Source organism: Haematobia irritans, chromosome 4 (genome assembly GCF_050003625.1).
Source record: "Haematobia irritans isolate KBUSLIRL chromosome 4, ASM5000362v1, whole genome shotgun sequence".
In the NCBI taxonomy this organism is placed as follows: Eukaryota; Metazoa; Arthropoda; class Insecta; order Diptera; family Muscidae; genus Haematobia; species Haematobia irritans.
The window spans coordinates 8,973,840-9,001,603 of NC_134400.1; the positions used below are offsets into that span (position 1 = coordinate 8,973,840).

A 27,764-nucleotide genomic window follows, 5' to 3' on the forward strand; every position below is an offset into this window, starting at 1 on the left:
TTCGGCCTGGCCGAACTTGCGGCCGTATATACTTGTTTTTTGCTGGGATTGAATTGGATTTATTTTAGTTTAATTATTTTTTTTGTTATTTTATTCTTAAATATATTTCCTTGAAAATTTTATTAATTATCCCTGTGTTACTTGATGAATTACGATTTTTTCCATTCTTTTGAGAATTTTCATAATTATATTTTTTTTGCATATGAGTCAGTAACTTACTCTGTCTTACTCTTATTGTCTCTTTTGTTTGTTGCATTCATGATTTTGAAATGTAATTAAAATCTTATATATTAATTATGATGTTATATGCCAGCATGGTAGTCAGCAATGCAAGGAGAGTTAGTAGTTCTATTCATTTTTGCAAAAAGGGGTTTAATGAAAATATTGCATAATACATATTCACCATTGAAATTTTCTTTACTTCAAGTTCACAATAAAAGCAAAGAAGAATATTATACATATGAGGTATTACAGAAAATGTTGAGCATTTTGGGGAGAAAATAAATTTAAATCCCCTGATATTTAAAATAGCGACAATTTATGGGTATTATGGCTTAAAAAAACAATTAGAAAAAATACTTTTAAGGCGAGTTAGATTTTTTTCCGATTCTCTGTTGTCGAATGTTATATCAAACAGAGATTAAGTGTTATGATGTGTCCCCATGTATATGAAATTCTTTTCTGTTTTAGTCTCCCTTTGTCCATTGTGTACACGATAATCGTGTATAATATACCAACGATCTCCTTTTACAGGCTTTTCTAGTGCGCTACTGTTTCTGCCAAAGGAAATGCATCTTTAATTTAGTTTCTTTTTTCATTTCCTGTATTGCTATGCCATGAATACTGCTGGTTTCACTGACTGGCTGTCTGCCTCTAAAGACATATCTTGGTATAGAAATCATATAAAGCTCGCCTAAAAGTATGCTACCCCAAATGTTTCTACATACAACAGCAATGTGAAGAAAATGAAGGGGGGACGAAAATGGAAACGGAAGTCATCAACATAATCATACTCATTTTCATCTCTCTATTTTTCAGTGCATAATCACATCGCATATATGGATGGATGGATAAGTCTGTATACGTGTGAGTGTGTGTGTGGGTATGTTGCAGCTTTGTGAATCAGTTTGTATGAGTATGCAACAATTTCCCTCATTTGCTGTTGTTATTTCAATGAAAAATCTTGTTTGCCCACATTCAAAAAACGCATACACTCAGCCATATGTCTGTGAGTGTGTGCATATACATGAAGATGGGTGGGGGAGATGGGGAGATGGGTGGGTAAATTGTTGCCTTTACAAACTGCATTGTGTTGGTGCAAAACGAAAATAAGAAAACCAACAAAAAAAAAAACTGTTTGTATTTTTCTTGCTTTTTTTGTTCTTCCCGTAAAACCATTGACAAAAAACTAGACTTACGGTAAATATAAAAATGGCGTCAAAGCATGAATGACACATACAACTTTAAATACTGGGGGCAATGTAAGGGGGAGAGATGCAAGAAGGTGGTCTTGTTAGGTCTTCAGGCATAAACCATCACCAAAACTCTGTGGCTTTAGCCAAAGACACACATATTCTACATAAAAAAACCCAGGTTTCATCTGGGACCTACAATGAAATGATGGGCCTGAGGGGCGATTGGGATGTTTTATTTTACTGGAATTTACTGATGGAGTTTACCACCAGCCGCTTCTATGCCATTGTGCGAGTCTAACTGCAGTAATACATTATTTTAATTAACATTTTCATTATGAGTGTTGGTAGAAAAAGCATATGAATAGGAGTACTAGAAATTACTCTACTCTCTGGCCAGGCAATAGAATGAAAGCATAAAGGAAACACTCAAATGTGAAGAAGAAAAAAAAACGAACTGAATAAAAAGTCTTGCATAAGTATGTGGCGTCTCCAAATACCCATGATGTTGAACATACCATAAAGCAATGTTTGCTTGTCTGTCTTCATTTTTCTTTCTCTGTCGCCTGTTTGCAAAAGGCAAAAAACGAAGCAAAAACCGCCTTAACATATGCAGTGTAATTTTAATTATATATGCAGATTTCCGTTGCTGTTGCATACTTTTTGTTGTTGTATTCTCGCATATATAATATTTTTTTGTTCTATACCTTTGCCTAACATCAAATGACTAAGCCTGTGAATAAGGTAAAAACATACTGGTGTTTTTTTGTTGGTTAATGAACTAAGGTTTGAGAAGGACGAGAAGGAGCAACTGCGGAATGAATAGAGCATTGAGAGATAAGAGTATGTATGTTTATGGAGCTTAGATTTCAGAGGTCTTGTTAGTGCTAGAACCCAAGAAAATTATGAAATTGAAAAGACTAACACCGCAGTGTTAGGTATTCATGTTAAAGCATGCTCCTTTTTTAAATAAATGCTGGTGCAATACAAAATATCTGAATTGGAGAATACTTTAAATAGATCTAGAGTTTGCCAGCAGTGGGGATTTGTTTATTTAATTTCCATGCTAGCTACGGTATTTCTAAGTTCTTGGTATGATTCGAGAAGTGGTCTCATAAAAATTTATTTATATTAGCAGAAATGAGAAGTTTGTCAGATTTTCCATGCCGTGATTCCTTTTTTCTTTACAATTTTGCGACATTTTTCACTGACATTTTTTTCTTATTCAATTACGAAATTAATTCAATCCATCACAGAAATGATAGTATCAAATAAAAAATTAATTGATCCATTAAAAAATTAATTGATTCCATTGAAAAGATAATTGATACTATTAATGTTTGTGATTGATTTTTTTTTTCAATTAAAAAAATTGTTGAATCAATTAAAGTTTTAACTGAATATTTTTTAAAACTCAATTAAGACTTTGGAAAATTTTTTGTCGGTGTACATATACAGCAAAAAAAAATTCAAAAAATTTTTCCAATTAAAGTTTTAAAAAATATTCAATTAAAAATTTAATTGTTGCAACAAATTTTTTAATTGCAACAAAAATGAATCACAAAAATTAATAGTATCAATTAATTTTTCAATTGACTTTCAATTAATTTTTCTATTGATACTACCAATCTGTGATTGAAGCAATTTCAATTAAAAATTAATTAGATAAATTAATTTCGTGATTGAAGACAAAAAATATGTTTTGTATCTATGGTCCCATCATAGACCAATCTTTAATGAATTCCAAGCCTTCATATCTATTGGAATTATGATTATGTTTGCATTGATCATATAATAGTTGTGTTTTTGTGTTTGGATTATTAGGTATATTAACGGGTTTCCGTTACAAAGTTATCTACTTTTTAAAAATATATGGGCCTCCTAAAAGTATGCAATTTTTTTCAGATAGAATTAAAAAATAAAAATACTGTCCGTAACGAAATGAAGGGAAAATGACTGCTAACTAACTAGTTTGCGACAACCATTCTATAACATTGCTCCCAAAAGTATGCTACATTTACTGACGCTTTTTCTATGCATATTTTTGTTGTGATAAATTACAATTTTTGTGATACTTATTGGAAAATGCATGAAAATTTTGGAAACGGTATTAAAATTTTGTCAAAATTTTATTTCTATAGAAAATTTTTGCAAAATTTTATTTTTATAGAAAATTTTAACAAAATTTTATTTCTATAGAAAATTTTTGCAAAATTTTATTTCTATAGAAAATTTTGTCAAAATTTTATTTCTATAGAAAATTTTGTCAAAATTTTATTTCTATAGAAAATTTTTGCAAAATTTTATTTCTATAGAAAATTTTTGCAAAATTTTATTTCTATAGAAAATTTTGTGAAAATTTTATTTCTATAGAACCATTCTATACATTGCCTCCAAAAGTATGCTACATTTACTGACGCTTTTTATATGCATATTTTTTTTTTGTGATAAATTACAATTTTTGTGATACTTATTGGAAAGTGCATGAAAATTTTGGAAACGCCATTTAATTTTGTAAAAATTTTATTTCTATAGAAAATTTTTACAAAATTTTATTTCTATAGCAAATGTTTGCAAAATTTTATTTCTATAGACAATTTTGTTAAAAATTGAATTTCTATAGAAATTTTTTGAAAATTTTATTTCTATAGAAAATTTTGTCAAAATTTTATTTCTATAGAAAATTTTATCAAAATTTTATTTCTATAGAAATTTTTAAAAATTTTATTTTTATGGAAAATTTTCATAGAAAATTTTAACAAAATTTTATTTCTATAGAATTTTTTTTCTCAAAATTTTATTTCTATAGAAAATTTTGTCGAAATTTTATTTCTATAGAAATTTTTTGTCAATATTTTATTTCTATAGAAAATTTTGTCAAAGTTTTATTTCTATAGAAAATTTTTTCAATATTTTATTTCTATAGAAAATTTTGTCAAAATTTTAGACATTTTCATAATTTGGTCTTCCGCCTAAAAAAAGCTTAAATGCTATTGCCTGGGGACATTTTTTCAATATGGGATAAACTGTCATCTTTTCATATGGTTTAGCCTTAGTGAAGTAATAATTTTACTATTTTATAGTAAATTAATTACAAACAATTTGATTTTCTTGAAAATATTAAATGAACCTTCAAAAATTCCCAACAAAATAGTTTTCTTAAACGCCACATAAAAAGGGATACAAAATACTTAGCATACTTTTAGATGCTACCTTGAAAATATTTTCTCACATCGAAGCCAAGGGGAATAATAAAACCAAAACTTTCATACCAACTGACATTGTCTTAGCGAAAAAGGGACAATGCCAAAGATTTTTGTTGCTCAACCTGTAACTCATCAAGAAGTGAAACGAAAGAAAATCTCATTTTGATGTGGCATCTGCCACACGGGCTGGAAGTTTTACGCATTTATTTACCGTGAGAGATTTTTGTAGAATATCCTAAGGAGTTTATTATAAAAGACATGACAGCACATCGCAAGAATGATGCCCATAATGATGTAAAAAAGGAAACGAAAAGAAACCAAAGCAAAAAAAGGTTTGTTATCGCCTTAAGCTAAAAATGTCACTGGGTTCATTTAAGAGCCGCCAACGCTTACGTATATAGCTTTGAGGACGATGTGATGAAACAAAAGCTTAATGAAGTTGCAAAATGAAGGTAGAACTGTGAAATGCAAAAAACGAGAGAGAGAGATAACTCGAAAAGTGATAATAAACTAATGAAATATTTCATGAAAATAAAATAGGATTTAATGAAATGTCCGGAATTTCGTATAAAGATATAAGGCATTGGGGATATAAGGTCTTAGATATTTTGAGGGAAGAATGATGGCATGGCATTACCTTAAATAATTTTAATATATTGAATGTCTTTAATAAAAGGAAATAAGTCAATTGAACAGTAAAGATTTAAAGCTTATCAAAACTATTAATTTTTTTTTTAGGAAAATTTTTGAGGCTTCTTTAGCCCAATGATTTTATTTATAATTAATATATATTTTTTTTGGTATAAATTATTGCTACACAAATATAATATATTTGAAAATTAAATTTCTAAACATTTATTTGTTGCCACATTAAATTTATTTTGTGTTTGCCTTCTCCAGGTTTATCATTTTGAGCATCCTTAAGGTATGCAACGTTATTTGTGATTTTTTTCAGTCCTCCGGTTATCATATTGGTCATCCTTAAGGTATGTGATGCTTTATCGTAAATATCGGAGTTGGCTTACAGTAATACTCATAGGGTATCTATAAAGCGTATATTAAAATTTTTGAATTTGTTTTGGAATGGGAAATATCCGTATGGAATTTCCACTGCCAACTTTACTGAATTACAGTCTATTCATAAAACTTACATTTGTTTAAAAGTCAAAAAATCATTCTATTAAAGGCTATGGAATGACTTTTTAATTTTTTCTCTTGTTTTCATTATTTAACATCAATATATTTGTTTATGGCTTTTTAAGGTATATAAACTTTATTTTTTGGCATAATTTTCTGCAATTTGTTCATTTTGTAAATTCATTTTCCTGATATATATTCCCCTTCACCCATTTGTTAATATAATTTTTATAAAATAATATTTGCTGTGTATGAGCAAAAACAAAGAGAGGCAATTTAAATGGCAATTTAATAATAATACAAAAAAAATATATAGGCCATCTGCATATTCTCTCCATATAAAAATGCCAAATAGGTTTTACATCAATGGAGGCAAAAACAACAAAACTAGTAAAATCCATAACTAAGAGTTTTTTTTACTGAATTTCATTTGGTTTGTATAAAATTTCAGTTTTTCTTTTTTTTCACCGATATATGTGCATAAATTTTCATTTTATTAGGTAGAAGGTATAATGCAACAATGGAATATTGCCAAATACTCAATACTACTCATGTTTTTGGTTATGGTAATTTATAGAAAAAGGCATGTCCATGGGCAGGAATGATGTGCAAATTTGTAAATTGCTGTAATAATTGGAAATATAAAAGTAATAAGACCTACATATATGTGGGCTATAGGACAAATAAAACATTTGAATTTTTCGTTATGGAACGTGCACGAAAGTTGGAGTATTTTGTAACTAGCCTTAAGGTAGAAAAGGGAAATTTTGTAATTTATTCTTTTGATTAACAGTTTGTTTTTTAATAATTTACTGTTTACAAGTATCAACGAAGTATTACTAGTTATAGTGACTCACAAAGAATTCCTGTTATTACCTCAATTAAGTAATTTACTACATTAAGCCTAAAGTTATGCTACAACAACTGTTTATGCTAAAGATTTTGAATCATATTTCTTCTCTCTATTTTGAATAAAAAACATACATATTTAGGTAAATTCTTCCACATAAAAAATATATAAATTTTTTTCGTAGATATATATGCAGATTTTTTATCCATAAGATATGCTACATATTACTTGTATTTATAGACCTTACGTTAACAAATGAAATTTTACATTTACAATTTCACGATAATTTTTCCAATTAAAGTCTTAATTGAGTTAAAAAATATTCATTTAAAAATTTAATTAATTCACCAAAATTTTTAATTGGATCAATTAATTTCGTGATTGAAACAAAAAAATTATTTTTTTTGTGTGTATATTTTTTATGTATTTAGAATAATAAAATATACTTGTTTATGTGGTAGAATTTTTCACTCTTATAAATATATGTATATATACATATTTCACAATTTATATTACCCCTAAGGTATACTACAAATAATTTGCATTTTTTCTCTTTTTTGTGTGAAAGATTTAATTTCATTTTAAGAGGAAACTCTTCTAATGACAAAAGATTTAATCGTCTAAACTAATAGCTAGTCTCGATGATTTTATCATTGCTATAGGGTCTTTGGTTTTTATATATAGTTTATTTAGTTTTGCAAAAAAAAAAAAAATAACATCAATTGCAATTATTTGGCTCTCATGCAAATAAAGCTTTTGTGAAATATTTATATATGCGTTTACCATGAAAATATTCGAAATCTAACACTTTCGGAAATACCTTTATATCCATATATATTAAGGTATGCTAGTGAATGTATATGAAATGTGTTGTTGTAGCCTAAAACTCTACTATAGTTTTATATACTATATAAAACAAAACATATTTTCGGGTCTGTAAATTTGAAATAGAAATGTATGTGGCAGTTGAAATCAAACAAAACAAAATCTGATAAATTGTTTGGAAACTGGAGAACAAAAAAACAAAAAAAAAACAGATAAAAAATAAATTTATATGGAAATTCTACTGAGATTTGTTCCACACTACGCTGCTGGCATTTTTCAAACTGATTTGGTTTAAAGTGATTTTGTCAGTGAGAACTTAAAAATTTTCACACATTCGATTAAAACAAACTGCATTTGTAGAAACTTTTCTAAAATTAAATATTAAACGTTTCCAATTTCTGTTTCAACATTTTGTAATGCTATAGAAAAATAATTTACATGGGAATGCTACCAAATGTGATATTGCTTTAAAATATTTTTAAATCAAAGCTAAAAGCTCTTTGAAACAAGCTAGAATTATTTTGAATTAACAGACAACGGATTTTATAGCTTCTAGGGATTTTATGGGCTTAAATTTTTCATTGAAATGATATTTGTATTATGAAGATTTATATAGAAATTAAATTTTCCCATATTATAAAATTATATTTTCCCATATTAGCACCATTTCCTTAATAGTTATCCTAGTTTTTTGATTTTAACCACAAAAATTTATATTTAAATTTAAAAATATATGTGTACTTACTTAAATTACCGCTGGGAATGTATACGTTGCCCGAGGGTGTACGCACCAGACATGAGGGCTCAAAGTCGACACCCAAATCATTTGGATTTGCTGCTACTAAGCGGCCATTGTTCATGCGACTCATTGTGGGGTTTCTAGGTGGTACATCTGGTGGTGCCGAAGGCGTAACTCCTTCGAGAAGGAAGCCTGCAAAAGAAACACAAAAAAATGGTTGTATTAGAAATTGATAAGATTTATAAAAAAAAATATTAGGAATAAATTTTATGTTATAAATAAATAATATTATAAATGAATAAAATGTGGCATTTTTGATTTAAAAAAAAAATATGTTTCAATAACATATATCGATCATGATCCATGATAGGCCCCGAAATAGTTATAACGAATCCTGACAAGCAAATGTTCTTGTCTTATCGAAAAAGTATCACAATGGACTGAATAGTCTAAGTGAACCTGAAAAATAAATAGGGCTGCCACTTTAAGCTATTGAAAAAGACATATATTTAGCCTTAATTCAGTTGATTGGCCATTCTTCAAATAATTTGTTTTGAATTGCTTAGCTATTAAAAATATAACTCTTATAATGCTGTATTTAAATTAATTTATAAATTTATATATAATTTTATTTAGGCCAAAGTTATGCCCGAGAAAGATCGCCTCCCATAGTAGCCTAAACTTATGATATTCTTATTATTAATTTTAAAAATAAAAATGTTGATCTAATGTAGCTGTGATATGAAGAAGAAGGATAAGCGTAGTTTTTAACAAAATTTTACAAAGTTATTAGGATTCTGAATTGTGAAAATCATACACCCAAAGAAAAAATACTTTCCTCCAGGAACGATATTTTTGACAAATGATATTCCCCTTTAACGAATAATATAAAAGCAAAAAAAAAAAATTTAAAATTTGTGGAACTCGGTTTGATTAAATAATAATAGAAATGATATGAAATAAAGCCCTTTAATATAAATGAAAGATAAATAATTTTATGTCTCCTAAAGGTATGCAACATATTTAGTAATTAAAAAAACAAGTTTCCAAAAATAAGCAATACTATTTAATTTGATATCCCATATGAAAATATTGCATTGTTGAGAGTTCAAATTAAGTTCACTGTATGGTAAATACAGTTTCTTTTCGCGATAATTTTCGTTTTTGTGTAAACCTTAGAAGGGTGTAACCTCTCTCTCTAAGGAATCTATATCAAATGATTTATAGAGCTCAACCGGAACTCTTGACTGATTTATAGACTGACTTTTTGTTCTAATTTCTTTTTGTATAGTTTTGCCTTGCCCTAAAAAGTTTTATCTTATCCTCTATTGAATTTCAATTATTTCCTGTTATTACCCTCTTTCCCAAGCCTCAACGACTTGGGAAAAACTCATTATTTTTTGCATGGAAAAAAGCACCGGAAATTACTATTATGCCAGAATGGTAATAAATAATATTAAAAAATATATGGACTATGTTGGCTAATCGCCAACCTAGTCCATATTTTTTTTATTTCAAAATTAGACGCTATCATAAATTCAATGATTTCGTTGTAGACAATGACAAAAAATGGTAATTTTATGTTAAAATTAAGAGAATTTCATAGCATTGGAGGTGAAAAGCAATATAAATGTAATAAAAAGCTTTGAAATAAAAATGGTCCTTTTTGCTAGAAATGATAAGGAAAAAGCGGTGTAGTTTACAGCAAACTTAACTATCGGAGGATATTTACCATTAGCATTTTCTATCTTTAATTGTCACCAGTCGTATTACGATCATGGTTGCCACAGTTGGTAGAGTTCTACCAAAAATTGTCGATTTTTTTACTATTTGGTTGATTGCAAAATATTAGAAATAAAATTTTGACAAAATTTTCTATAGAAATAACATTTTGACAAAGTTTTCTATAGAAATGAAATTTTAACAAAATTTTCTATAGAAATAAAATTTTGACAAAATTTTCTATAGAAATAAAATTTTGACAAAATTTTCTATAGAAATAAAATTTTGATAAAATTTCTTTATAGAAATAAAGTTGTGACATTTTCTATAGAAATAAAATTTTAACAAAATTTTCTATAGAAATAACATTTTAACAAAATTTTCTATTGAAATAAAATTTTGACAAAATTTTCTATAGAAATAACATTTTGACAAAATTTTCTATAGAAATAAAATTTTGCAAAAATTTTCTATAGAAATAAAATTTTGACAAAATTTTCTATAAAAATAAAATTTTGACAAAATTTTCTTTAGAAATAAAATTTTGCAAAAATTTTCTATAGAAATAAAATCTTAACAAAATTTTCTATAGAAATAAAGTTTTGACAAAATTTTCTATAGAAATAAAATTTTGCAAAAATTTTATATAGAAATAAAATTTTGACAGAATTTTCTTTAGAAATAAAATTTTGCAAAAATTTTCTATAGAAATATAATTTTGACAAACGTTTCTATAGAAATTAAATTTTACAAAAATTTTCTATAGAAATAAAATTTTGACAAAATTTTCTATAGAAATAAAATTTTGACAAAATTTTCTATAAAAATAAAATTTTGACAAAATTTTCTTTAGAAATAAAATTTTGCAAAAATTTTCTATAGAAATAAATTTTGACAAAATTTTCTATAGAAATAAAATTTTGACAAAATTTTCTATAGAAATAAAATTTTGACAAAATTTTCTATAGAAATAAAATTTTGACAAACTTTTCTATGAAAATAAAATTTTGACAAAATTTTCTATAGAAATAAGATTTAGACAAAATTTTTTATAGAAATAAAATTTTGACAAAATTTTCTATAGAAATAAAATTTTGCAAAAATTTTCTATAGAAATAATATTTTGACAAAATTTTCTATAAAAATAAAATTTCGACAAAATTTTCTTTAGAAATAAAATTTTGCAAAAATTTTCTATAGAAATAAATTTTGACAAAATTTTCTATAGAAATAAAATTTTGACAAAATTTTCTATAGAAATAAAATTTTGCAAAAATTTTCTATAGAAATAAAATTTTGACAAAATTTTCTATAGAAATAAAATTTTGACAAAATTTTCTTTAGAAATAAAATTTTGACAAAATTTTCTATAGAAATACATTTTTGACAAAATTTCTATAGAAATAAAATTTTGACAAAATTTTCTATAGAAATAAAATTTTGACAAAATTTTCTATAAAAATAAAATTTTGACAAAAATTTCCATAAAAATAAAATTTTGACAAAATTTTCTATAGAAATAAAATTTTGACAAAATTTTCTATAGAAATAAAATTTTGACAAAATTTTCTATAGAAATAAGATTTTGACAAAATTTTTTATAGAAATAAAATTTTGAAACAATTTTCGATAGAAATAAAATTTTTACAAAATTTTCTATATAAATAAAATTTTTACAAATTTTTCTATATAAATAAAATTTTTACAAAATTTTCTATAGAAATAAAATTTCTATAGAAATAAAATTTGGACAAAATTTCTATAGAAGATTTTTTTGTTTCGCGGTTGAAGACAAAAAATATTTTTTGTGTATACTTGGACTATATTAATTAGTGTTTATAATTTGATTTACGATCTCAATGAAGAGACTACATTAACTTTTTTATTATTGTGGTACCTCTGTGTCTTTCTTACTACCTAGCATTTCACTATTTTATTTCATCCCGAAAGTATGCTTTGATTTTTAACGATTTTACACGCACATGCCAAATTTTTTTGTAGGTAAATCAAACTCCTTAGAAGTTCATTAGGATTTTGTTGTGTTCTTGCCTTTGCCTCTCTGCTCTCTTTGCCATTTTATTTTTATATCAGCAAACTTTTGTGTCGCTTTTTTTGGGTAATTTTCTCAAACATCCTGGTTTGTTTCGGTTTTATCTTATTTCCGCTTCATTTTGGAATTTCAGTTTTATTACTTTTGCTTTTGGCTTTAATAAATTTTATGGACCCTTATGCTTCAAATTGTTTGTTTGTATATTAGATTAGGAGCGCCAATGCGTTTTGTTGCTATTGTTTATTTACTGCGAGAGGGAGAGCAGCAAATGGTCATTTGCCAGTTGCGAAAAAGTGTCTAATAAAGTCCATAAGACTTTTTATGATTTGATGCTGGAATTTTATTTCATTTCACTGTTCTTTTTACTGGCTGCCCAGCCTGTCATTCACTGCCTGCAATAAAGTAACACAACATTTGTGACAATTTTGCCATGTTATGGAAATTTGCCTTCGTTCCCAAAGAAATGTCATTTGGCTATGGATGGTTGTTGTTGGTGTACATACATGTGTGTGTATGTGTGTTAGAGAGTATGAGTTTTGGAGACGACCACAATTTAAGCTAACGGTATCTTTTTGGTCATTTGTTGGAAAAATAAAATTTGTTACAGTACGTTTTTGGATTGTTTGTTGTTTTTTGTTTTGTTTTTCCTTTATGTTCAGACTATGTGTGTATTATACTTCCGTTTGGGGTTTTGTTGGTAAGAGCTATGGTAATAGAAATGATAAGCTACTTATCTTATATAAAAAGCTAAAGTGAACTGGGGAGAATATACATTCATACATATAATTGAAAACAATGCGTGTGCGTATTTGTGTGTATAACATACATTTGGGCGCATTAAAGTAAAACCATCACAAAAAAATCAAAACTTTAATTTTCAGCAAAATTGTGAAAGGTAAAATTTTTTGTATCTTGATGGTTAAACTTCAAATGTAAAAATCACTCACAATCGTATCTGTTTTTCACTACATACATATGTGTGTTTGTATTTGTAAAAATTCCCTCCTTATTCATATGTTGATTTCTGTTCAGATTTTATTATCATTGTTTTTATTTTTGTTGTTGTATTTGTTCTATTTAAAATCTTTTATCTATGTGTGAATAGATGTGAATATTTATTTTATGGTATTTATATTCATTAGAGTTAAAAGTATGGCAAAGTTTACTTACAGCATACATACACACATACAAATGTGATGTATTTATACACAAATATGTATGTCAATGGAATGGAATAATTCTGACAGTCAATGGAAATGTAATTGCATTTGTATTAACTTGTTAAGCTAACGAATTATTTACTTTAACACATAACATGCAAAATGGAAAGATCGACAGTAAGAGTGTACTATACTGCAAATTAAAAGTTTTCTGGTAAAAATTTTAAGCAGATTTTACAATTAGAGTTTATAGAGATGTACTAAAGTAATGTAATTTTTATTTAATTTAATTTAATTTCAATTTAACTAAATTAAATAAAAATTACGTTAGGTTTTATTTCTATAGAAATAAAATTTTGACTAAATTTTCTATTGAAATAAAATTTTGACAAAATTTTCTATAGAAATAAAATTTTGACAAAATTTTCTATTGAAATAAAATTTTGACAACATTTTCTATAGAAATAAAATTTTGACAAAATTTTCTATAGAAATAAAATTTTGACAAAATTTTCTATAGAAATAAAATTTTAACAAAATTTTCTATAGAAATAAAATTTTGACTAAATTTTCTATTGAAATAAAATATTGACAAAATTTTCTTTAGAAATACAATTTTGACAAAATTTTCTATAGAAATAAAATTTTGACAAATATGTCTATAGAAATAAAATTTTGACAAAATTTTCTATGGAAATAAAATTTTGACAAAATTTTCTATGGAAATAAAATTTTGACAAAATTTTCTATAGAAATAAAATTTTGACAAAATTTTCTATAGAAATAAAATTTTGACAAAATTTTCTTTAGAAATAAAATTTTGACAAAATTTTCTATAGAAATAAAATTTTGGCAAAATTTTCTATAGAAATAAAATTTTAACAGAATTTATTATATATATAAAATTTTGACAAAATTTTGTATAGAAATAAAATTTTGAAAAAATTTTCTATAGAAATAAAATTTTGACAAAATTTTCTATAGAAATTAAATTTTTGACAAAATTTTCTATAGAAATAAAATTTTGACAACATTTTCTATAGAAATAAAATTTTGACATTTTCTATAGAAATAAAATTTTGAAAAAAATTTCTATAGAAACAGAATTGTCAAAATTTTCTATAGAAATAAAATTTTGATAAAATTTTCTATAGAAATATAATTTTGACAACATTTTCTATAGAAATAAAATTTTAAAAAAATTTCTATAGAATTTTTCAAAATCAAACCATTATCTATATATAAAAATAAATAAAATAAAAATTGGAGAAAAGTTACTAAAATAAAATATTGACAAAATTTTTGTTTCTATAGAAATAAAATTTTGACAAAATAAGATATTGTAGTGTGGTAGTTTTTTTTGGTAAAATTTACTTTAAATTTTGGTAGATTACTTTTGGCTCGAGTGGTAACCGTGATTGCTAACCATTGCACCACGGTGAACAGTGCTTCCAAAGCGGTAAAAACTATGTGCTCCAATTTTTCTAATTTCGGTTTTTAATAGTCCATGATATCGAACTTCGAATATTAAAATAAAATTTTGCTATAATTGTCTAGATCTATTTTTAAAAAAATATTTTAATTTTAAGTTGTTTTTGGTCGAGAATTGGATTAAATTACGTGAATGGTGTTAAAGGATGAATGATCCGATTTTAGCCAAGTTAAATATTTTATCTAGGTATTGGGGGTGGTGTTTGAAGTAAAACCAAAAAAACAAACATAAATTTAAACAAATTAAAATTTTGACAATTTTTTAAATTTTAGGAATTTTTCCACCCCAAAAGAGATAATTTACAAATTTACTATTATAGAGTATGTTATTGTATGAAAAAAATAAAATTGTGCTATTTTTGATTACAAATATTTTAAATATTTTTGCTTTTGGAGTATATTTTTGGTAAAAACCCCTCATTTATAATAACGAAGGGATTTTAGTTTTTGTCATGTATTGCGTTTTATGTTCAATTTTTACTTTTGTTTATGCTTGTTTTTAACTAACATCCACAAAAATAAAATTTTGTAAACTTTAGAAATTAAATTTATTTGTGTTATCTCACCCTTTAATGCAATCAGATATTTTTGATGCCTTTGTATGGGATGTACCTGAAGGAGTGGTCCGATCGGAACCAAATTTAGTTTTGACCATCAACAAGGCCCTTTAAAGTAGTCGCTAAGATGCCTCTTTCTATTTTTGACCATTCGTTGTATGGGATCGGAACACTGTGCGATGATTCCGACAGTCAACTAGGTTTGTGTACCTCTCAATCATTCTCAATGAATTGGGTGAGCGAGTGCTATACCATATCAGTGGTTGCATAAATAAGTGAATGACTGAGTGAATAGTTTGACTTTATTGTTTGACTTGCTGTTTGATTTTCTGCAGCACTAAATATTGGCTTTTCATTATTGTAAATGAAATCTCTAACTCAATATAAGCATCCACACACATACAATTACATACTGACATAAATAAACTTGTGTTTTCAAAAGAATGTATGCATATACATCAACTACCACTACACATATTGATTTTGGCAAATTCATCTTCAGTTTATTGCTACTGTTGTTAGTCTAATGTAGTTTTACTGTCTTACCCTACACCCCTATAGTTGTTGATGTATTGGTCGCTAAATATTGACACACAACTTGAAATTGAGAGCAAATGCTAGTTATGCCAATATATATATATAAAAACATAAACTCTAAAAAGTATGCTTTAGATTTTGTTGACCAAAAATATTATGCTATACAATTTTCCCCCCGTACATGTGATTGAAGTAAAATTAAATTGCCAGCTTCTTTTAAGTGACATTTTGTGCCCAATGAAATTTAAAATATTTCTTTAACACTTTAAAGCAATGAAATATTTATTAAATTATTAAATTTTAATTTCGGCTTTAATTTTTCTATAAAATATCATCAATTTATTAAATTTTAATGCTATTGCATGTTTACTACATTTATTTTTATCTATTTTCATCACAAAGTGTTAATATCATAATTTCACTGCATACCTTGGGGCATTGAAATATTAAAATTGCATTTGTATTCGAACATTTGCTTATAAGTTAGGTAAACATTTGCTATTTCATCTCATTGAACAGATAATTAGGTCAATTTAGAGAGAAAATGAAAAGACAAGGATGGAAATGTTCAACATCTTCACTTTATCACAATTTAAGAATAACTTAAAACGGAATAATTAGACGTTGCACATTGGCCTAAAATTGAAGTCATTTTTGAATTTTTGACAAAGAACCATATTCAAAAATTGAATAAGAAATTTTGTCAAAAATTTATTTCCATAGAAAATTATGTCAAAATTTTATTTCCATAGAAAATTATGTCAAAATTTTATTTCTATAAAAAAAAATTTTGTCAAAATTTTATTTCTAAGGAAAATTTTGTCAAAATGTTATTTCTACGGAAAATTTTGTCAAAATTTTATTTTTATAGGATTTGTTGTCAAAATGTTATTTCTATAGCAAATTTGTAAAAATTTTATTTCTATAGAAAAATTTTTCAAAATTCTATTTCTATAGAAAATTGTGTCAAAATTTTATTCCTAAAGGATATTTTGTCAAAATTTTATTTCTATAGAAAATTTTTTAAAAATTTTATTTCTGTAGAAAATTTTTAAAAATTTTATTTCTATAGAAAAATTTGTCAAAATTTTATTTCTATAGAAAATTGTGTCAAAATTTTATTTCTATAGAATATTTTGTTAAAATTATATTTCTATATTTATATTCTATATATATTTTGTCAAATTTTTTATAGATTTTTTCAAAACCTTAAATTTTTTAAAAATTTTATTTCTATAGATTTTTTTTTTTAATATTTTATTCCTATAAAAATTTTTTTCAAAATTCTATTTCTATACAAAATTTTCTAAAAATTCTATGTCTATAGAAAACTTTGTCAAAAATTCTATTTCTATAGAAAATTGTGTCAAAATTCTATTTCTATAGAAAATTGTGTCAAAATTTTATTTCTATATTTATATTCTATATATATTTTGTCAACTTTTTTATAGTTTTTTTTCAAAACTTTAAATTTCTTAAAAATTTTAGTTCTATAGAATTTTTTTTTAATATTTTATTCCTATAAAAATTTTTTTCAAAATTCTATTTCTATAGAAAATTTTCTAAAAATTCTATGTCTATAGAAAACTTTGTCAAAAATTTATTTCTATAGAAAATTTTGTCAACATTTTATTTCTTTGGAAAATTTTGTCAAAATGTTATTTCAATAGAAAATATTGTCACAATTTTATTTCTGTAGAAAATTGAGTGAAAATTTTATTCTATCGAGAATGTTGTCAAAATTTTATTTCTATAGAAAATTTTGTCCAAATTTTATTTCTGCAGAAAATTGTGTGAAAATTTTATTTGTTGGTAGATGTTGGTAAACAGTGTAACGCTATAGCCAGTTCGTACTGATTTTAGTATTTCTGTTTCCTAGTAAAAAAAGCGTTGCCAAAAAAGAACTGAAAATGTTCTTTTTGGATCCGGAAGTAGTGAAAAATTGGCGCAGAAGCGATGAATTTAACACTGCTTGTCATAGGACGGATGTCCACCATTTCAACAGTCGTTGCACTGAATTTGCATCACTTCTTACTCTGTAATTCAAATTCAGTGTTTTTGATGTGAATTAAAGAATGTTGTCATATTTTGATAAATAAATAATTTTTATATATATTTTTTTTATTTTTAATGCATTCTAACGCTTGTGCGAAACGTTTGAATTAAAATATTGTGAAAAATTCGCATTATTTCTTGAATAGATGTTGAATTTTTTTTCGACAAAATTTGTACCATTTTATTAAAGCTTATTCTGTTTTTAACATTTTTGAAACAAAAAAAATTAAATTTACCCATTAAAAATAAGAAAAAAACGAGTTATAAGTAATTGAATTAAAAGAATTTCCTGTGTGGTTGAAATAAAGAACATATTTTGGAAGTGCTTTTAAAGTTGTGCCTTTGGAAGAACTTCCAAATTTTTTTTGCTGGGTTCGTTATTCTATAGCAACACCTCCTGCTATATAAATCTATTCGCATTAATACAATTTTAATTATTCTTTTTATAGCCTACTTTTAGGCATGTAATTATCCTTCGTAAGCATTGTATGGCTTTCTCCCTCTGTCTCTTCTGTACTAATAATATGTTAAAAATTCCCATATAAAACTTTAATTCAATGTCTTTCTTATTTAGGATTCTTTTTGTTTAGCATTTGTCATTTATCACTAATACCATGATACAAAGAAAGCAGCACGGGGAAAAGAAAAATTTTAATTACGCAATTAAAACATATCCAGGGAAAGGCAAATGCATAGGGAATTTTTGTACAAACCCAGGACTTGCTATTGTTTCAAATTGAACCTAAAGCTTACCGCATATAGTAATCTTTATAACATGCTGGCAATTTTGTGTATGTTTTCCCAAAAGTAAACAAGAACCAAATTATTGCTTTCGTCATCATCATCGTCAACACTGCCTTTGTCCTTGCCATTGTCATAGCCATCCTCTGTTGTATATGCCCTTTTGCGCATAACCTTCATATCATCTTTTGGAGTCTTTTTACATGGCCCATCGTTATGCGGCTGAGGCTCATCAACACCAAAGTTTTACATAAAAATTCAAATACAAACGCCTCGCAGTACATCCACAAAAAAAGATTCCCAGTTATCCATTAATGCTTAAATCACTAATCCTTGCCACAGGCACTTCCATTCTCATCTCCATGCTTCCTGTTTTGGGTTGGGGTTGGGGTTTCGTTCCAACTTTGTTAGCTAAACAATTTCATTGGAACTTTGCACTGACATGCTCAGGGCCCAATGTATCATTCAATATTTTTAAAGCTTTTTGGCATATCATAAGCTTACCATGGATTCTTTTTTTTTGCCATTTTTTGTTGGTAGTATGCTTTTTCCGAATGTAGTTCGTTTTGTACTATCCTATGATCCTAGTATTATTTCATTTCGTTTCGTTTCGTTTCTTTTATTTTGTTTGTTTAGTGTATGTAATTCTTCTGCAGATAGTGTCGCATTTGCAGGAAAGATTAAATGCGATTTTCCACAGTATTGCATTGCATGGTTAGGCAACTGGGTTATTAAACATTTGTCCGGTAAGTTTGTGTAAAAACAAGTAAAGCTTAAGTGAAGCTTGTTATGTATTTGTTGTATGATTTTGGGGATATTGTTTGCAGGGAAATGATTGAAGAAACATTTCCCCGAAAAAGGACGAAATTTTGTGATGTCTGTAATTTATAAAGAAAATTGTGGCCCTTACAAATATATAGTAAACTGTTTATATTATTTTTTTAAGACAGAAGTTCCTTCTTTGTCTTTTATTGAAATGAGTATGTAGAAAATCTAAAGCATACTTTTGGGATGCTGATAAAAATCAAGGGTTCTTTCGTAAAGAATAACAAAATTACTGAAGTTTTTATCAACAAAGTTTAGAGTGAAACCTGATATGTATTTATTATATGAATTTGATGTTCAAGAAATAGATTGGAGGAAATTCGCCGAAAAAGTGAGACATTTTAATATATCTAAATGTTTTTGTATTGATAACTACCCTATACAATACAATAAATTCACTGTATTGTTATAAAATGTCGAGAGTTATTTTATTTTCTATTTTATGGTAATTTACTAACAAATAAAATATTTTTTATTCAATCACGAAATTAATTGTGTCCAATTTATTTTAAATTGAAATGCCTTCAATCACAGAAATGAAATTATCAATTAAAAATTTAATCGAGAGTCATTAAAAAATTAATTAAAAAAAGTTGAGTTATTAAACAATTAATCCAATTAAAAAATTTATTGATACTATTAATTTGTCTGATTGCTTTTTGTTTCAAGTAAAAAATGTGTTGAATTGATTAAATTTTTTTAATTTAATATTTTTTAAAACTCAATTAAGACTTTAATTGGACAAATTTTCATGAAATTGTGTAAATTGTAAAAAATAAATTATTGAAAATTTAAAGCATACTTTTGGGATGCTGCTATAAATGATTCTTTTGTTGATGCTATAGTTTTTCTATTTTATTGAAATATAAATTGATAATTGTAAATAATGAAGTTATAGAAAATATAAAGCATACTTTTGGGATGGAAATATGTCTTGTCTGCGGCATATAGAAGTAATTTACTGAAAATTTAAATATGAATCAATATAATTTTGTAAAACTCATTTAAGACTTTAATTGAAAACATTTTCGCGAATTTTTTTTTTGAATAAAATTGTAGAAAATTTAGAGCATACTTTTGGAATGCTGCTATAAATGATTCTTCTATTGATACTATATTTTGTATTTTATTGAAATATAAATTTGTAATTTAAAAAAAGTAAATTAAAGAAAATTTAAAATATACTTTTGGGATGGGAATATGTCTTGTCTGCGGCATATAGAAATAATTTACTGAAAATTTAAATTTGAATCAATTACATTTTTAATTGAATATTTTTAAAACTCATTTAAGACTTTAATTGGAAAACTTTTTGTGAAATTGTAAAAAATAAGTTATAGAAAATTTAAAGCATACTTTTGGGTTGATGCTATAAATGATTCTTCTATTTATGCTACATATTTTCTGTTTTATTGAAATATAAATTGATAATTGTAAAAAAACAATGAAGTTATAGACAATTTAAAGCATGGGATGGGAATATGTCTTGTCTGCGGCATATAAAAATAATTTACTGAACATTTAAATTTGAATCAATTAAATTTTTAAATCTCCATTAAAACTTTAATTGGAAAAATTTTCTTGAACTATTTTTCTGTGTAAATTGTAAATAAATTTATAGAAAATGTGAAACATACTTTTGGGATGCTGCCATAAATGTTTCTTCTATTGATGCTAGCTAGATTTTTATATTTTAAAGAATTATAAATTGATAATTGTAAAAAAATGAAGCTATAAAACATTTAAAGCATACTTTTGGGATGGGAATATGTCTTGTCTGCGGCATATAAAAACAATTTACTGAAAATTTAAATACATTTTTTTGGAATAAAAAAATATGGCCATATATAGATGACTTAGCTATCCAAGATCGATAGCTTATTCCTTGGACGTGATTTAAAGTTTATGCAAAATATTTAGTTATAGAAAAACTAAGGCTTACTTTTGAGGTACTGATGTAAATAAAATGTTTATGAATTTCTTCTGAATAGAATTATTCATTTCTTTTGTATAGAATGATTTATACAAAGTGCTTAGTTATAAAAAAATCTATAGTTTTTTTTTTATTTATGGCTATTATTAAGATATTGAAAATCTATAGCATATTTTTAGGATAATGGTATAATATAAATTGTGTAGCTATAGTAAATCGTTTCGATTTGCGTGGCGTAATAGTTTATGGAAAATATTTAGATTTTGAAAATGTATAGTATTTTGTTAGGATGCAAATATAAATACAGTTTCCGTAAACCGCGTTTCTTTATATGGTTGGTTGATGGTTATTATGGTTGACAAGTGGATGTAATGAGCAGGTATATTTGTCATTGGAACTAGTCCTAGTCCTAGTCATTTGTTCCATTTTGTTAAATTATATTCTGAATGTATATCGATGTGCCTATCTGTCTGTTCTGTGAAAAAATTAATCTATGTCATACTTTTGGGATACTAATATAAATAATGATTTTCATTAAATGGTTTCTATATATAGAACAAAAATGAAAACATTAAAAAAACGACTGGCATTGTCGGTTATCCGTACTAAGCGTGGTAATCATAAAAAGTCGGTCAAAAAACCGATTTTTTCAAAAATTTCAAATATACTGCATAGTTTTAAGATGCTGATATAAATAGAGCTTCTCGTAGACCATTTTCTTTTTTATGGTGGATGACAAATGGATATATTGAGCAGGTATATTAGTCATCGATAAATAGTCCCGGTCATTTTCTCTATTTTATTAAATTATATTCCGAATATAAGCAATGTGCCTATTGTTTGTTATGTGAAAAATGTTCGCATAAACTATGGCATACTTTTGGGATACTAATATAAATAATGATTTTCGCTAAACGGTTTAAATATAAGGGAAAAATATAGAACGAGTCGAGGTTCAGATTTAAGTATATCATCCTCAGTGTAGATGCCTTCTTTATGTATATCTATCTTACAGCTTTGTGCTCACAAAACTATCTAATTTATATTGGCATGTGTTTTATCGCAAACTCGTTAATCAACTATTTTGCTACTTAAGTGTCTATAAAATGCATTCGTTTTTATATTGTTATTTCATAAAATAAAATTCCTATTTAAGGGATTACTAATTTATTGCCTACTTTTGGGCTTATCTCATGAAAACATCAAAATCCCTTTTGATTTAAACATAAATACAAAATGTAGAAACATTTTTAATTTGTCACGTTGTCTTGGCGAATTAAGGTTTCGTTTTTTTTTGGTTACATCGTTTTTAGATTCGAATTTGTGTTGCCTACATTTAGGAGCTCATTTCGCCAAAATTCGGTGATATTTGTTCACTTTAGAATTTAATAAAGAATGTCGAAAACTGTGAACTAAATCGTTCACTATTACACTGGCAAAAATATTTTCTTGGCATTTGTTAATGCTAATTTAATTTTCTATCTAATGTTTGGTTATTTTGTTGTATTTTATTTGATTTTTTGATTTGTGGTTGTAAATAATTTTTACATGTTTTCTGATAGTCAAAAGCCATCACAGAGGATGTGGTCATCATTTGTATGAGAGTCACGTGCCTCTTTGGCATCAGCCATGTTAAAGGCAAAAGGGAATTCATATGGTGGCCTATGATATTTCTGTTTTTTACCTTACCTCCAGGGGGGGAAAGGTGAATATAAGGTTTAACTTTTATATGCCAAGTGAACAATGCTTGGAGTTTCGTTGTTGCCCAGCGAACCTGTCATGGATGCTGTGCACATGGTAGGGAAACCTAAAAATCAGCAAACCAACAAAAGTAACACAAATTCTGCAGATGCTGCTACACTCGGACAAATTTTAATGTTTTTCATATACAACACAATACATTTTGTATTGTGTTATTGGTGTTGTTTTTGCTGTTGTTTTTGTTGTTATATATACAAGTTTTATGCTGTGTAAGCTGTTGTAAAAGCCATACCTTTTGCATACTAAATAGTTGAGTAAATATCATAAATTATGTGTGCCTGCTGCCTTATTGCATGTATGTGTGGGTATATGAGTGTGCTTAAATATATATGTGTTCCCGTTTTGAGTGGAGCGTTTTTCTAAAGTATACTTTTAGGAGAATTTCTCGTGAAGAAGCAAAAAGAAGGCAAGCAGAAGAACCAGTGTTCTTGTATTTTGATAAGAAATGTTTCATGGCAAAAAAAAAAAACATCGAAAGAATAAGAAAACTCTATAGAAATAAAGTTTGTTTTGTATTTTATTTGCTCGCTCTCCTTTTTCGTTGTTGGGCAATAAAAATGTCAAAATAAACGTAATGATAAGATTAGAAAGTAACAAAAAAGAAACATTTGTTTCGCCTTTTATTTCATGTTCTAGAAAGCGTTATAGCAAAAGTTTGAAGGAAATCAAAGTAAACGTAAAGGAAAACGGTAAGCTAAAATGAAAGAAAACCCTTACCCAGAGGCTTAGATCACCTGGGAGAAATTAAACGTGCCTAGAAAATAAAATATAAAACCACAACAAATATATAAAAAAATGGTTAAGAAATTAAATTTGAAAGATCTTTAAATTGCTAAAAAATAGTAAGCGATAAATTTTGACCATATAAAATGCAAATAAAAAACATTATGCTTTTATATACAAACTTAAACATTTAAATTACAATGCCCAAAAATATGCAAACATTTTTAAAGTATTTTTCTAACAACTTTTTTTTTCACTATTACCTACCTAAAGCTATCAATCAAATTTCAGCACAGTTAAATCCATTTTAAAAATTGACATTTGGTTTCTAAATAAATTTCAACACAATTTTAAAATGCTATTGAACTTAAGGTGATATCTTATGGAGTAAACCATTAGGCTGCGTCATAAAAATATTTGTCATCATAACTATTTAAAGTTCTTTGTCTGGCGCACATAAGCTGCTTATGGCAGTTGATAAAATTTTAATTTCAATTACAATTTGGCTATATTTCAATTGTACTGCATAGTGATATTGTCTATGGTGGAGCTATTGATTTTGAACTTTCGCCGAAATATACATGACAGTCTAGTGGTATTGTGGAATCTTAAAAAAATATGAATTAAAGAGGATTAAATAGAAATAATGGCAACGTATCCTAGGCACGGTTACCAAAGTTGGTAGAATTTTACAAAAACTGGTAGATATGGTACTGTTTGGTAGTTTGGTGGAATACTTAATATTTTGGTAGATTTTGAAAAATATTCCTCCCTAACTAAGAGTTATTCCGCAAATTGCCTATAAACATCGAATTTTCATAAAATTTTCAATATAAATAAAGTTTTGATAAAATTTTCTATAGAAATAAAATTTTGACAAAATTTTCTATAGAAATAAAATTTTGACAAAATTTTCTATAGAAATAAAATTTTGGTAAAATTTCTATAGAAATACAATTTTGACAAAATTTTTTATAGAAATAAAATTTTGGTAAAATTTCTATAGAAATACAATTTTGACAAAATTTTTTATAGAAATGAAATTTGGACAAAATTTTCTATAGAAATAAAATTTTGACAAAATTTTTTTATAAAAAAAAAATTGAAAAAAAAATTCAATAGAAATGAAATTTTGACAAAATTTTCTATAGAAATAAAATTTTGACAAAATTTTCTGTATAAATAAAATTTTGGCAAAATTTACTATAGAAATAAAAGTTTGACAAAATTTTTTATAGAAATAAAATTTTGACAAAATTTTCTGTATAAATAAAATTTTGGCAAAATTTACTACAGAAATAAAATTTTGACAAAATTTTTTATAGAAATGAAATTTTCACAAAATTTTTTATAGAAATAAAATTTTGACAAAATTTTTTATAGAAATAAAATTTTGACAAAATTTTTTTATAAAAAAAAAAAAATGAAAAAAAAAAAATCTATAGAAATAAAATTTTGATAAAATTTTCTATAGAGATAAAATGTTGACAACATTTTCTATAGAAATAAAATTTTGACAAAATTTTCTATAGAATTTTGACAAAATTTTCTATAGAAATGAAATTTTAACAAAATTTTCTATAGAAAAAAGCCAACTGCATTCAAATCGATGATTTGAGTTTGGCAAAGGAAAATAAATATGTTTCCAAATTTGTTTAGGCAGTAGCCGAGTACCAAAATCTTTTTTGGGGAGGTTCAAGTGTAGTTCACTTTGGGTTGAGTGATAATTGGTTGATAGTTTTGCTGCAAGTAGAGGGTGCTGATGAGGAATGTGGTAATTCTGAAACAGCTGGTCACCCAACCATCTTGCAGTCTATAGGGCTTTGCCCAAATAAATTTGACAAGCATACTTTTCCTCTGTTAGTTAAGATACACTTCTAGTTTAGTCAATGCATGGTTTTAAGCTGAAATCAAAAACAACAATAACGATTGAAGAGTAAACCAACAATAAGAAACAAAACGAATAAATAAAATTTTGACAAAATTTTCTATAGAAATAAAATTTTGACAAAAGTTTCTATCGTAATAAAATTTTGACAAAATTTTCGATAGAAATAAAATTTTGACAAAATTTGTATACCACTTTTAATTATCCGTTTTCAGGGATTTGGATTTTGATAATTTGTTTTTAAGATTAATTAGAAAGCATTCGTATTTTCTTAACAATAAAATATATAAAAAAACAAAAGCTATTATTTTTTCATTGTTGTTTTTTTTTTTTGAAGAACCTCCACTTTCCCCTAAAACCGCTTGTAGTTTTCGTTATAAAATAAAATTCCATTTCTGGAGCAAAAAGAAAACAAATCAATGTAATCTTGTTGATACTTTTCATGATTTATTTGTCTCTATTTCTAAAATGTTAGGCAATAAAAATGCCATGCCTTTGTGCTATAAAATAAAATATTTGAAAGAGGGGGAGAGGGAAGCCTTAAAATAGGCAACAACAATAATGAAACAAAAGGATCATCATCTCTCATTTCCTAAGACTTATGGGCCTTGTATTTTTTTGGTTATTGAGTTAAGTGTCAGTAAAAATAGGGCAAAAAGGGAAAGGTTATAGATAGATCCATGTAGTCGTCTACAATAGTAACCCAATAGTAAACTTGGCCTTTGTTAATATCTTTTAGGGTGGCCTTTTTTCTCTCCTTTGACTGTAAATATTTAATTGTTTGTCTCTATCACTCGACACTCTCGACACCCTCGAACAAGTGAAAGCAAATGTTAAAACAAAAGCATTTAAGTTGTAAATTACTTGTAGCCTTTCGTTTCTAATTCCTTGTCGTGGTACATGAGATAATAACGCTGGTAGGGCTGGGATATTTGCCCTAATGCTAGAAAAAAAACACACACACATCACTAATATATGTAAAAGTCAGTATGAATATTCAACCCTAGCCCATAATAGAAAAAGACACAGAGCAATGACGGCAAGCCTATGAAGAAAACAACCGTATATTATAGTCTCCTAAAAGTATGCATTACTTCTTGGAGAAAATTAGGAGTGAGAAAAAAGGAAGCCTGACTATCCATCTATGGTAACCATTCCCTTTGGAAGATAAAGTAGATATAAGGAAAAAGTGTCAAGTACCTTTTTGCTAGAGAGTGAAATGAAAAGACGGTCGGTTACAGACAAAACCATTGTCTTTATTACAGTTTACTCACAATCTTTCTACCCTATGTTTTAGGAATTGTCACACTTTTTATTTATTGTAGGCATGTGTGAATATCTCGCTGTCTGTCTGCCGTACGTTCTAGCGAGATATATATGACTGCTAGTTATTAGTAGCGTCGGGCAAATGTTGAAGGTATTGTTAACATTCTGCATGAAAAAGGTTAAGCATACTTGACACTTTATAAAAAAGAGGTATGCGTGTCCACACATAGTATGCACAAAGGTATGTGCATGGTAATGTCAAAGCTGACATAGCTTGTGCTCTAACTAAGCTAGATAATAAGGTGAATATGAGTAATAAAAACAAGGACAGATAGAGAAAGCATACGTATGAGGGAAATTATAATAAGAAAATATTCACTACTAGCAGATAGGGGAGAAAAAGAAATGGAAAATTTTTATTTGCTCAATGCCTTCAATTACCCTATTCTCATGCATTAGTATCACGATTGTCTTTCGTGCCAAAAAAAAAAATCTACCAAAATTTGAAGATAATTTTAGCAAAAAACTACAAAATTTAAAAATTTTATTTCTATAGAAAATTTAGTTAAAATTTTATTTTTATAGAAAATTTAGTCAAAATGTTGGTTGGGACTATTCAGTCCATTGTGATACCACATTGGTGAACTTCTCTCTTATCACTGAGTGCTGCCCGATTCCATGTTAAGTTCAATGACAAGGGACATCCTTTTTGTAGCCGAGTCCGAACAGCGTTCCACATTGCAGTGAAACCACTTAGAGAAGCTTTGAAACCCTCAGAAATGTCACCCGCATTACTGAGGTGGGATAATCCACTGCTGAAAAACTTTTTGGTGTTCGGTCGAAGCAGGAATCGAACCCACGACCTTGTGTATACAAGGCGGGCATG

At 26.5% G+C, this 27,764-nt stretch overlaps 1 protein-coding gene across 2 annotated transcripts in view; it reads right to left on the reverse strand.

Moving 5' to 3' along the window:
* Positions 1–27,764, reverse strand: part of Ten-m (teneurin transmembrane protein Ten-m) — a 394,884-nt gene that overhangs the window by 96,483 nt on the left and 270,637 nt on the right. For both annotated transcript variants that reach the window (XM_075305335.1, XM_075305334.1), the window contains exon 2: positions 8,176–8,361. In XM_075305335.1, the coding sequence (XP_075161450.1) occupies positions 8,176–8,361 (186 nt within the window). The remainder of the gene's footprint in view (positions 1–8,175; positions 8,362–27,764) is intronic.